At 41.7% G+C, this 12,307-nt stretch overlaps 1 protein-coding gene across 1 annotated transcript in view; it reads left to right on the top strand.

Moving 5' to 3' along the window:
* Positions 1-12,307, top strand: part of zrsr2 (zinc finger (CCCH type), RNA-binding motif and serine/arginine rich 2) — a 66,045-nt gene that overhangs the window by 51,966 nt on the left and 1,772 nt on the right. Inside the window, exons 8-11 of the mRNA XM_069892454.1 lie at positions 755-870; positions 5,658-5,871; positions 11,119-11,174; positions 11,686-11,795. Of these exons, the coding sequence (XP_069748555.1) occupies positions 755-870; positions 5,658-5,871; positions 11,119-11,174; positions 11,686-11,795 (496 nt within the window). The remainder of the gene's footprint in view (positions 1-754; positions 871-5,657; positions 5,872-11,118; positions 11,175-11,685; positions 11,796-12,307) is intronic.

The raw sequence follows: 12,307 nt of genomic DNA, 5'->3' as shown, positions 1-12,307 counted from the left end.
AGGACATTGTGCAAACAGAATACTTCTCAAAGCTAAATGGGATACTTAGTGTACCTATAAACTTTTTATTTGTAAGTAGGGATCAGTGTGGGGACTGACACGGGGCTATAGAGAGAGCAGGGCAGTCAGATCAGTTTTTGACCATGGGTAACTGAATCCGTGGATAAGGGGGACCACTGTATATCTATAAACACATCAGATTTTCCTTCACGTTGTCTGCCAAAGCAACCGCGTCTTTTTTTTCTGATTTCCTTCTTGAGGGTATTCTTGCATTTTTATACTCCTCAAGTACTTCATTTGCTCCGTGTTCCCTGTACCTGCTATACACCTCTCTATTTCTGAACTAGATCTACAATATCCCTCGTAAACCCCAGGAACATACAAACTCTGTTCTCTCAAAATTTCACCTTTGAAGGCCTCCCACTTACCTTGCATGTCCTTGTCGGAAAACAACTTATCCCAATCCATGCATTCTAGATCCTTTCTCATTTCCTTAAAATAGGCCTTTTTCCAATTTACAATCTTAATTCAAGGCCCAGACCTATCCTTCTCCATAATTAACTTGAAATTAATGGCATTATGATCACTGGACCCTAAATAAAAGCTGTTCAACTTGTGAATTGTAACTCACAGTTTCTGTTAATTCCTGCCTCTGATCGCTGCACGTTCATTTTGTCTGTCAATGTTCTAACAGACTAGTTTTCTAATACTGCCCATGCTTAATCACTAATGTTCTTCTTTATTTTGCATACAGCTTGAGAATGGTGGCAAGTGGCATAATCCAGAGGCACCAGAGGATTATGGGACAGAAAAGGATAAGTCATATTGTCCATTTTTTCTTAAGACTGGGTCGTGCAGATTTGGTGATAGGTGAGTAAAAACCTGACTTGGAGTAGGTAAGTGCCCCTAGAGCAGTGGTTCTCAACCTTTTTCTTTCCACTCACATACCACTTTAAGTATTCCCTATGCCATTGGTGGTCTGTGATTAGTAAGGGATTGCTTAACATAGGAACATAGGAAGTAGGAACAGGAGTAGGCCAAAAATGGCCCATCGAGCCTGCTCCGCTATTCAATACGATCATGGCTGATCTAATTTATGACCTAACTCCACCTACCTGCCTTCTCCCCATAATCCCCTAATTCCTCTATCATGTAAAAATTTATCTAACCAAATTTTAAATATGTTTAATGAGGCAGCCTCAACCACTTCCCTGGTTAGAGAATTCCAAACATTCACTACTCTCTGGGAAAAACTATTTTTCCTCATCTCTGTCCTAAATCTACTCCCCCGAATCTTGAGACTGTGTCCTCTCATTTTAGTTTCCCCGGCCAGCTCAAAAAACCTTCCTACATCTATCCTATCCATACCCTTCATAATCCTATAAGATCTCCTCTCATTCTTCTGAACTCGAGCGAATACAATCCTAGATGATTTAATCTTTCATCATAAGTCAACCCCTTCATCCCAGAGATCAACCTAGTAAACCTCCTCTGGACTGTCTCCAAAGCCAGTATATACTTCCTCAAATATGGAGACCAGACTGGACACAGTACTCCAGGTGTGGTCTCACCAGTACCTTATACAATTGCAACATTACCTCCCTACTCCTGAATTCAATTCCTCTAGTGACGAAGGCCAACATTCCATTTGCCTTCTTAATAACCTGCTGCACCTGCAACCTAACTTTTTGCGATTCATGCACAAGCACTCCCAAGTCCCTCTGCACAACAGCATGCTGTAGTTTTTCACCCTTTAAATAATATTCAGCTTTTATTTTTCTTGCCAAAGTGGATAACCTCACACTTACTAACATTGTATTCCATCTGCCAGACCTTTGCCCACTCATCCAGCTTAACTATATCCCTCTGCAGACTCTCCACATCCTCATTACAATTTGCTCTTCCACTCAATTTGGTGTCATCCGCAAACTTGGCTACACCACATTTTGTCCCCTCCTCCAAGTCATCAACGTAAATGATGAACAATTGTGGGCCTAACACTGACCCCTGCGGCACCCCACTTACCACTCTCTGCCAACCTGAAAAACTCCCACTTATCCCGACTCTCTGCCTCCTGTCAGACAACCAATTTTCAATCCAGGCCAATTTACTTCCCTGGACTCCACTTTCCTGTAACTTACTCATAAGTTTCTTGTGCGGCACCTTATCAAACGCTTTCTGGGAATCCAAATATACAACATCAACTTGTTCCCCTATATCCACCGAAACCCATTATATCCTCAAAGAATCCTAACAAGTTTGTCAAACAAGATCTTCCCTTTCTAAAACCATGCTGCGTCTGCCTGACTGAACCCTTACATTCCAAAAGTTTCACTATTTCATCTTTAATGACGGCTTCAAGCATTTTTCCAACTACAGACATCAAGCTAATTGGCCGATAATTTCCAATCTTCTGCCTACATCCCTTCTTAAAAAGTGGTGTGACATTTGCTGTCTTCCAGTTTGCTGGGACCTGCCCAGAATCCAAGGAATTTTGGTATATGACCACCAATGCATCAACTATAACTTCTGCCATTTCCTTCAGAACCCTTGGATGCATATCATCAGGACCAGGTGATTTGTCTGGCTTTAGTCCCATTAGTTTCTCCATCACTACTTCCTTTGTAACAACTATTTTATCAAGGCCCTCCCCAACATTCGCATCCTTAACTCCGCACTTGGGCATGCTGGACGTGTCTTCCACCATGAAGACTGACACAAAATATTTGTTTAATGCCTCGGCCATTTCCTCATTTTTTGCTACCAGTTTTTCTTTCTCATCCTCCAAGGTTCCTATGTTAACTCTGGCCACCCTCTTCCGTTTTATATATTTATAAAATTTTTTGCTTTGTTTTTATATTTTGTGCCAATTTACTTTCATAATCCTTTTTCCCATTTCTTATTACCTGCCTTGTTGTCTCTTAAAGTTATCCCAATCTTCCAGTTTCCCACTGCTCTTTGCAGCTTTGTACACCTGTGCCTTCAATTTTATACTCTCCTTTTTTCCTTTGTTAACCACGGTTGATTTTTCCCTCCCTTGCTGCCCATTTTCCTGACCGGAATATATTTTTGTTGAGCATTACAAAATATTTCTTTGAAAATCTTCCACTGTTCCTCAACTGTTTCATCAATTAGCTTGTGCTCCCAGTCCACTCTGCCCAATTCCTCCCTCATCCTATGGTAGTCACCCCTGTTTAAGCATAATATATTAGTTTGAGATCTAACTATTTCCCCTTCCATCTGAATGAGAAATTCAATCATACTATGATCACTATTTCCCAGATGGTCTCTAGATCCAGGAGAGCATATTCTCTTGTGGGTTCCTTAACATGCTGCTCAAGAAAGCTATCGCGGATGCATTCTATGAAGTCCTCTTCCAGACTCCCACGACCAACTTGATTTTCCCACTCTATGTGGAAGTTAAAGTCCCCCATGACTACTGCTGTATCATTATTACATGCCTCACTTATCTCTCTATTTATTTCCTGTGCCACTAAACTATTGTTATTTGGTGGGCGATAGATAACACCCACCAATAATTTTTTTCCCTTTGTTATTCTTTATCTCTACCCAAATGGACTCAACATTATGCTCTTTAGATCTTGTATCATTCCTCACTACTGCCTGGAGCTCATCTTTGATTAAGAGTGCAACTCCACCTCCCTTACCATCCTGTCTATTTCTTTGCACCACCTGATACCCATGAAAGTTTAATTCCCATTTAGGGTCACCTTGTAGCCATGTTTCCTTGATGGCTACCAAATCATAGGCATGGGTACCGATTTGCGCCTCAAGTTCACTAACCTTATTCTAATACTGCGGGCATTCAGATAAAGTGCCCTTATGCTCTTTGTCCTTTTAATATCTAGTGACTTCTGTAACCTTTTCTTTTGATTTTTCTGCCCACTATTTTTCTTTGTAATTTTCTTAAGACTATCATTGACCCGAAAACTCACTGCACCATCTGATTTTTTACTTTCTCCTCCCAACATTTCTTTTCTTATTTTACTTTTCCTGGCCATTACTTTATCTTCCCTACCCTTTTCCCTATCACTCTGGTTCCCATACCCCTGCCAGATTAGTTTAAACCTTGCCCCACTGCTGTACCAAACATACTTGCCAAAATGTTGACACCTTTTGGATTTAGGTGCAACCCGTCCCTCTTGTAAAGATCATGCCTTCCCCAAAAGAGATCCCAATGATCCAAGAAGCCAAATCCTTGCCTTGTACACCAGCACCTCAGCCACACGTTCATTTTCCTCATCCTTACATTCTTTTCATCACTTGCATTTGGAACAGGTAGTAATCCTGAGATCATCACCCTAGCGTCCTGTCTTTCAGCTTTCGTCCCAGCTCACTGTAATCCCTTTTCATTACCTCCTCCCTTTTCTTGTCAATGTCGTTTGTACCCACATATACCAAGACATCAGGCTGCTCTCCCTCTCCTCTCAGAATATTTTGGACCCGATTTGTGATATCTCGTACCCTTGCACCAGGGAGGCAGCACACCATGCGGGTATACTTACCTGGCTCACAGAACCTCCTATCTGTACCCCTGACAATGGAGCCCCCAATAATTACTGCAATTCTCCTTTTCCTTTTGCCCCACTCTGCCAGGCTCATTGCCATTGACCTGGTGCCCATCTTCTGTTCGGTCTTCTCCCTCAACAGAATCCAACACAACATAACTGTTGCTGAGTGGGATAGTCACTGGTGTGCTCTCTGTTTTTCTCACTTTTTTTCTTTCCCCCCCCTGACGGTTTCCCAATTACCTGACATGGGTTCTGGAGTATTTATCGCCCTGAAAGTTGAGTCGATTAACTCCTCACTCTCCCTTACAAGCCGCCCTTAAGGTGGGTGGAAAGAAAAAGTTTGAAAACCACTGCCCCAGAGCTAGTAGTCCTGACCAAAGCACTGCTTTCAAAGTCTGAAGTGTATGGAGCAGTCAGGCCCTTTGGCCCACAACGTTATGTCGACCTGGATATTCCTAATATCTGTTGAAACTATCCACTTTTTTAAAAAAAGTAATAAAAAACATATTTTTGGGTTGCATTCCTTTCTGCGGAGTAATGCACTTAAAAATTTGAATTTGGATTAGTCTCAACTCATCTCAAGTGAGACTGTTCTGGTATTAACAGGTACTGCATATTTATCAAAATCACACTTAACATTGCTGAGTGTACATGAGGGCACTTGCATGAGTAGAATCATAGCAATGTACAGTCCAGAATGGGCCCTCAGTTAGAATGTAAATTCAAAAACACCCACAGGTTTCAAATAAAATCTGAAGATGTTGGGGAAAAACTGTAGGTCAGCCAGCATCCATGGAGAGTAATGGTCAATGTTTCAGCTCTGATATCCAACATCAGAGCTGGCAAAGAGAAAGGTATGATGTACAGAACACAGGGAATGCCTGTGATAGGTGAGTTGAAATGGCTTAGTTTCTCCAGGCTTGATGTTAAGAACATAAAGTCTTCAGTGTGAAACATTGACTCCATTTTTCTTTCCATATGTTGTCTGACCTGATCAGTGCTTTTTTTGTGTTATTTTGGATTTCCACCATCTGCTAATTTCACATTTTCCTTTAAGGTGATATGGCATTTATTTTGAAAGTCTTGGATTTCTTTTAACATTACATGACATGTCTCTTCTTATAGATGCTCTCGAAGACATGTTTACCCAGCATCGAGCCAGACACTTCTGATCAGAGCCATGTTTATTACGTTTGGGATGGAGGAAAGTAGGCGAGATGACTATGATACAGATTCTGGTCTGGAACACAGTGAAGAGGATATTTACCAGCAATTTATGGAATTCTATGAAGATGTATTGCCTGAATTTAAGAGCATTGGGAAAGTTATTCAGTTCAAGGTATCTTATTTGATGGTGATGAGGGTATGAAGAATGTTGAGTAATTTGGGATCCCCTTTCTGCTCCACTAGACCTAGCAGCAGAAATATAGCACTCCATCACTCTCCCCTGCCTCCTATCTCCAAGCCAATTTTGCATTCAATTTACCATCACATCTCTGATCAGTTTGTGGCTTAACTTTCTGGTCTAGCACTTGTCAGAAGCTTCAGATGTGTGAGACTTAATCCCTGCCCATAATCCTGCTCATTCCTCCTCCTCAGTCCCTGCTGTTACAAGTGATCACCAATCCTCTCCCCCAGAATCTCCTCATACAACTTCCCCACCACTGCTGGATGCTCACAAGCTTGTTGTTGTGAAGGATATCCCTACTTTTTGAACAACATCAGCTTTCCTCCATTCTTCTGGGACCTTACTCGTGATTAATGAACGTGCAAACTTTTCTGTTATGGTCTCCGCAAGCTCCTCTCTAGCTTCCCAAAGTGTCCTGAGATGCATCTTGTCAGGCCCTTGGAATTAATTCACTCTGTGTTTATCACAAAATACCTGGTTCAATGAGAGGGTTAGTTCTGTGAGCAGACTAATGAGTTATCTCTAACTTTCATACAGCTATGTAAAGAGCATAATTTACAAAGTATAGGATTACAATGAATAGGAGGATCAATGAGCATCAAGCAAGGACAGTGTGAGAGCACCTATTGTGGGGCTATTTCAGGAGGTTGTGGGGAAGAACTGTCTGTTGCTGAATGTTTTCATACCTGACTGGAGGAAGGAGAAGAGAGTGGGTCTGGGGTGCAACGGGTCTTTCAGAATGTTGGCTGCCTTTCCTCGGTGCAGGAGATATAGTTTACGTGATTTTCTGAGCTGTATTCACCACCTTCTGTAGCTTCTGATCTTGAGCAGAGCAGCTCCTGCACTGTGATGGATCCAGCAAGTCTGCTTTCGATGGTGCACCTGTAGAGCTTGTTCAGAGACAAGGAGGACATACTGAATTTCCTTAGTCTTCTGAGAAAGTGCTTTTTTGACTGTCACGTCAACATGATTGTCTTAGGTCAGATCACAGGAGATATTTATTCCTAAGACCGTGGAGAGAGCTATCTACTCTTTTGACTTCTGCACCATTATTTGTGTAAAGATGTGTGGACTATATCCCCTTTTCCTGGTCACTGATCATATCCTTCATCTTATTGATGTTGAGAGAGAGTTTGTTAAACTTTGGCACCAGCCAACTCGACTTCCAGTCTCTCTTGTATTCTGACACATTGACACCAAGCTCACTACTATGGTGATGTTGGCAAATTTGAAAATTGAAGTTGGAACAGTTTTTAGCTCAGTTGCTAGTGCTGTAACAGCATTGCACTAACTGTTTCGCTACCTATAGGGAGAGATAAGAGGTCTGTGAATAATCCCACCAGTTGATCTCCCAGGCTCTCGGGACATGTTCCAGGACTCTGTCTAGGCCTCCCACTTTCTGCAGTCTGGAATGTGCTCCAATATTTCCAGTGCTTCCTCAACCAAATCAGTCTTGCTCCAGAGTATCAGCAAATACAACTGTCCGCAAGGCATCTCCCAGCCTGTTTAGTTTGTCTCCTCAGCTTATTACAGCCCTTCCTTTCTGCAGCAGAAAGTTCCCCTTGAACGTGTGACTGCCTCTGCCTCCTCCCTGAACTTGAACTTCAATTTACTGTGGCATTTAATGTAATAGTCCCCCATTCTAGACATTGTGAACATTTCCTGATATGTAAAATGTTAGACCAGTCAGGCTGTATTCCAGCTGCATCTTCCAAAGAGCCTCATTGTACTCAGCTTTTCAAGATCCTCTGGCAATATTTGATTTGCAACGCTTTTATAAATCTGTTACAGAGATCAATACTTCATCCAAAGTCCTTTGTGATTCTAAATACAGTATAAGCCAATCCACAACCCACATTTGTTCTTTTCCAGACTAATATAAGGATATAATCGCCCCACAACCATTCCAGTCAATGTGTTCTCACTGCAAAGTCTACAGTTGATTTCTTGCGTTTGCTGTACAGTAGTGCAAATAATGATTGAAATCTAGAAAGTATCAATTTTTTAAACTGTCTGTTGCTTGGATTCACTCTTTGAAATAATTGTCCATAGCGAAGGTATCCTGAAGTATCAAACTAAAACCCAAGCTAATCACAGACAACCTGGATGCACGGACAATCTGGACTTTCCCACCAAAAATCCCTATGGCCTTTAGACTACTAATCTGAACTCAACGGATAGAGTCATAGTTAGCATTCCGTTGCTGTGGCCCAGGCTTCTACCATTCAGGTTCTCTCCCAGGGCTCCCCTGCCCACTCTCCAGTCATGCCCTTACCTGCTTCTCTGGTTCAAGGCTGCTTTGGAACTTAGAAATCTACAGCACAGGCCCTTCAGGCCATAGTGTTGTGACAACCTAATAACGTACACTTATAACTGCCTAGAATATCCTTACTGCTTATCCTGCCATTTTTCTCAGTTCCCTGAATCTATCTAATAGTCTCTTAGAAGATCCTATTGTACCTGCCTCCATCACCATTGCAGCAGCGTAATTTATGCTGTGTAGGAATCGTCCCTCCTTGTACTGACTTCCAAGAACTTTATAACTATGCTTCCTCGTGTTAGCCGGGGGGGTGGGGGGGGAGAGGCTGTCCCCATGATTAACGCCTCTCATCTACTTTCATCAATGTTATATCCTCAAAGAATTCAATCAGGCTCCCGAGACACAACCTTCTCCTGACGAAGTCATGCTGACTATCTCTAATCAGATTATGCCTTCCAGTATCCCAGCCTTTTCCCAGAGCCCTTTACACTGTTTTCTAGCAATGAAGATTGGCTGTTTATTTCATTACAAAAGTCTGATCCGATCCATGCAGCTTAATGCCCAATCCATTGCTTATTTAGTTGGGTAGTGAACGGAGGACCATCGCCTTCCCAAGATTGTGTTATATGGCGAGCTCTCCACTGGCCACTGAGACAGAGGTACACCAAAGAAGAGGTACAAGGATTGCCTAAAGAAATCTCTTGGTGCCTGCCAGATTGACCACCGCCAGTGGGCTGATATCGCCTCAAACCGTGCATCTTGGCGCCTCACAGTTCGGCGGACAGCAACCTCCTTTGAAGAAGACCGCAGAGCCCACCTCACTGACAAAAGACAAAGGAGGAAAAACCCAACACCCAACCCCAACCAACCAATTTTCCCTTGCAACCGCTGCAACCGTGTCTGCCTGTCCCGCATCGGACTTGTCAGCCACAAACGAGCCTGCAGCTGACGTGGACATTACCCCTCCATAAATCTTCGTCCGCGAAGCCAAGCCAAAGAAAAGAAAGAAGGAGGAGCCAAACTGATTTTTTTTTAAAATCTCAGATTTATTGTCAGAGTACACACATGACATCACATACTACCCTGAGATTCTTTTTCTTGTGGCCAGGCAGAATTACCACTGATTAGCAGTGCAAAAAAAACTTCACGTAAACAAATGAAATGTAAACAAACTGCAATAGAGAGGAAAAACATCAATAAAGTGCAAAAGTAAAAGTTCTTAAATAGGTCCCTGATTGAGTTTGTTGTTGAGTCTGATGGTGGAGTAATTTCAGATGTTCCTGAACCTGGTGGTGTGAGCCTTGTGGCGACTACACCTCTTTCCTGATGGCAACAATGAGAACAGAGCATTTGCTGGGTGGTGTGGATACTTGATGATTGCTGCTGCAGTCCGAGGTGAAGTTCAGTGGGTTGAGCAGCATAAGTGGGAGAAAAATGGTCGATGTTTCTCAGGTTCTGGTTTTTGTCACTCCGATGCAGTTAGTCACAGCACACAAATCTCTTGGTTAACTCTTTATTTGGCAGCAGCTGCATGGAAGTGCTCTGCTGGTGTCACACTTAAAGCAGTCTCATAGGGTTTCCGACAGGCAAGGAATGGATCAAGTATTTTTTATAATTCAAGCAAGTTAGTAAAAGGTTACATCAGTCACCAACTCACTCAAAGTGAAGCATTACATAGAGGACAAGCAGCAACTCCCTTCTTTCTTCCCCCCACCCCCCAATCTGCAGTCTCATAGTTTATATATCAAGGTTGAAAAGCTTGCTGTTATTCAGACCCCGAGAAAACATCAGGACCCTTATTGTTTCATGTATTCGTGCACTCTCAACTTGGGCTGCCTCCTTAGACACCACAAGGTTTTTCCAGTTAGTACCAGTCTGTGAGAGTCCCTTAAACACAGTACTGCTTCTAACCTTTCACCTCTTCCAACAAGCTTCTAAGGGTTTCAATATTCCAAAGGTCTTATACATTATTATTTCAATTCAGGCCAGACCCTTTGTCAAGATTTCGAAACATGGACCACTCTTTCTCTCTTCCTGATGTTGCTCGAACAGTTGAGTTCCTCCAGCAGACTGTGTTACTCCAGCATCTGCAGTCTCCAATGTGTAACTAGTTTTTTTGGAATATTTTATTTATAATTTTAAATCGTATAACATTAATTATACAAACATATAATTGAATAAACCTCCCTTATCCACCCCACTAACACCTTCCCTCCTCCCCCTTCCTCCTATGAAGAAAGGAGACCATCACTAAAAATCAACAATAATCAACTTTTTAGCTGCAGAAACAGATGTCCACCGGAGCAACCAAGAGATTAAATCTTCATACCAAGAGTTTTTAAATATGGGCTCCATACTTTTACAAAAAAATGATATCCATCAAATTGTATGTCACCTTTTCTGAAGGAATACAGGATTTCATTTCAGTTGCCATCTTTGCATTCCTAAAACTAAATCAGATTTCCAAGTAGCAGCCAAACACTTTTTAGAACAGACAAAGCCAAAGGTAAAAATTCAATTTGGTAAATGGGTAGTCTCAATCCTAAAGCAATCGACTTAACGTCCCCTAATAAAAACATTGGATCGAACGGTAAGCTCACTTTTAATACTTGCTCCAAAAATTCTTGACTCTAAAACAAGTCCAAGTCGAATGGAAAAAAAAGTACATATCTCTTGTCTACATCTAAAACACAAATCTGAAGAAATTAATTCAATTTTTTTTAATTTCTGAGGGGTTAATTACAATTGATGTTAAAAAGTTATATTGTACTAATCTATATCTTACAATTATAACCTTAGTCGTATTATCCTTACATAAATTTCTCTAGTTGATGATGTTAGATACATTGGCAGCCAAAATGTTGAGGGTTTTTTCTCATGTTTCATTAAGTCTTTAAAGCTGTTCATCCTTTTTCCAGGTCAGTTGTAATTATGAGCCACATCTCAGAGGAAATGTATACGTTCAATATCAAAAGTAAGTGTTTTTCGATATACAAATATATTGTATTAAATATATTTGGTACAGATTTCCCAAAACATTTAGTTGTCACTCAGAGAGGCTCTGTTGCTAGTTGATCAAGGGTCTGAGGTTGTGTGAAGGATCAAGTGACCTTTGCCCTTCCTTCAGATTTTTTTTCACGAAACCTATGTTTGCACCAGCAAGCAGATGGCACTTGATTCAGAGTGTTCATACCACAATCCAGCATTGCTTCGTTGCTGCAGGGAGAACATCAGCCGATGCAGCAGTGTCACAGTGGGGTGTCTAATCAGGTGGCAGGCAAGCTGGCAAACGTGTTTTACTCTGCAATGAGGAGACACAAACCTGACTCATCAGATGTACCTTTTACCCTTTGGACACCCTCGACTGTTCACCTGGAAAGCTCATTTTGCGGCTCTGCTAGTGTGTCCTGTATTCTGCTGTCCTGGAGCTTGTCTTGTCCCTGTGTCACTGGATATTGCTGACAGCTTTTTGCATTTTGTTGCAGGGAAGAGGAATGCCAGCAAGCCTTTGCCCTATTCAATGGCCGTTGGTACGCAGGGAAACAGTTGCAGTGTGAATTTTCACCTGTATCTCGGTGGAAAACAGCAATATGTGGTTCGTTCTTGATTTATTTTAATTTTGAGATGCAGCATGATAACAGGCCAGTTCCACCCACATTACCAGTTAACCTACTAAAACCCGTACATCTTTAGAACATTCAGGTCACAGGGAGAATGTACAAATTCTCTAAAGACAGTTGCAGATTCAAACCTGGGTCACTGACAATGAAATACCGTCACACTTATTTTTTGGTTGGTAAATAAAGATAACAGTTCCATTATTGTTATGTAATACTACATTTTGAATGTAACCTGCATGAAATTCTTTAATTTTTGTCTATCGTAACAGACAGAGAGTCGCCACTTTGTCCAGTGTCCATCACAGAAACTGACTGCACCTGGTGTTCCTAGGCATCTCCCTCCAAGTACTGACCAGTCCTATGTCTGCTTAGCTTTGAAATCAGTCAATCCCAGGTGTATTCAGGCTCCCCTAACCCTACCCTGTGGTTGTGCTAATTTGTGTTCAATGACATTCCATGATGATTCAGTTAGATAAATAATATTATT

Source organism: Narcine bancroftii, chromosome 7, assembly GCF_036971445.1.
Source record: "Narcine bancroftii isolate sNarBan1 chromosome 7, sNarBan1.hap1, whole genome shotgun sequence".
Taxonomy (NCBI): Eukaryota; Metazoa; Chordata; class Chondrichthyes; order Torpediniformes; family Narcinidae; genus Narcine; species Narcine bancroftii.
The sequence above is the reverse complement of the archived record's forward strand: the minus strand, read 5'-3'. Positions and strand labels throughout refer to the sequence as shown.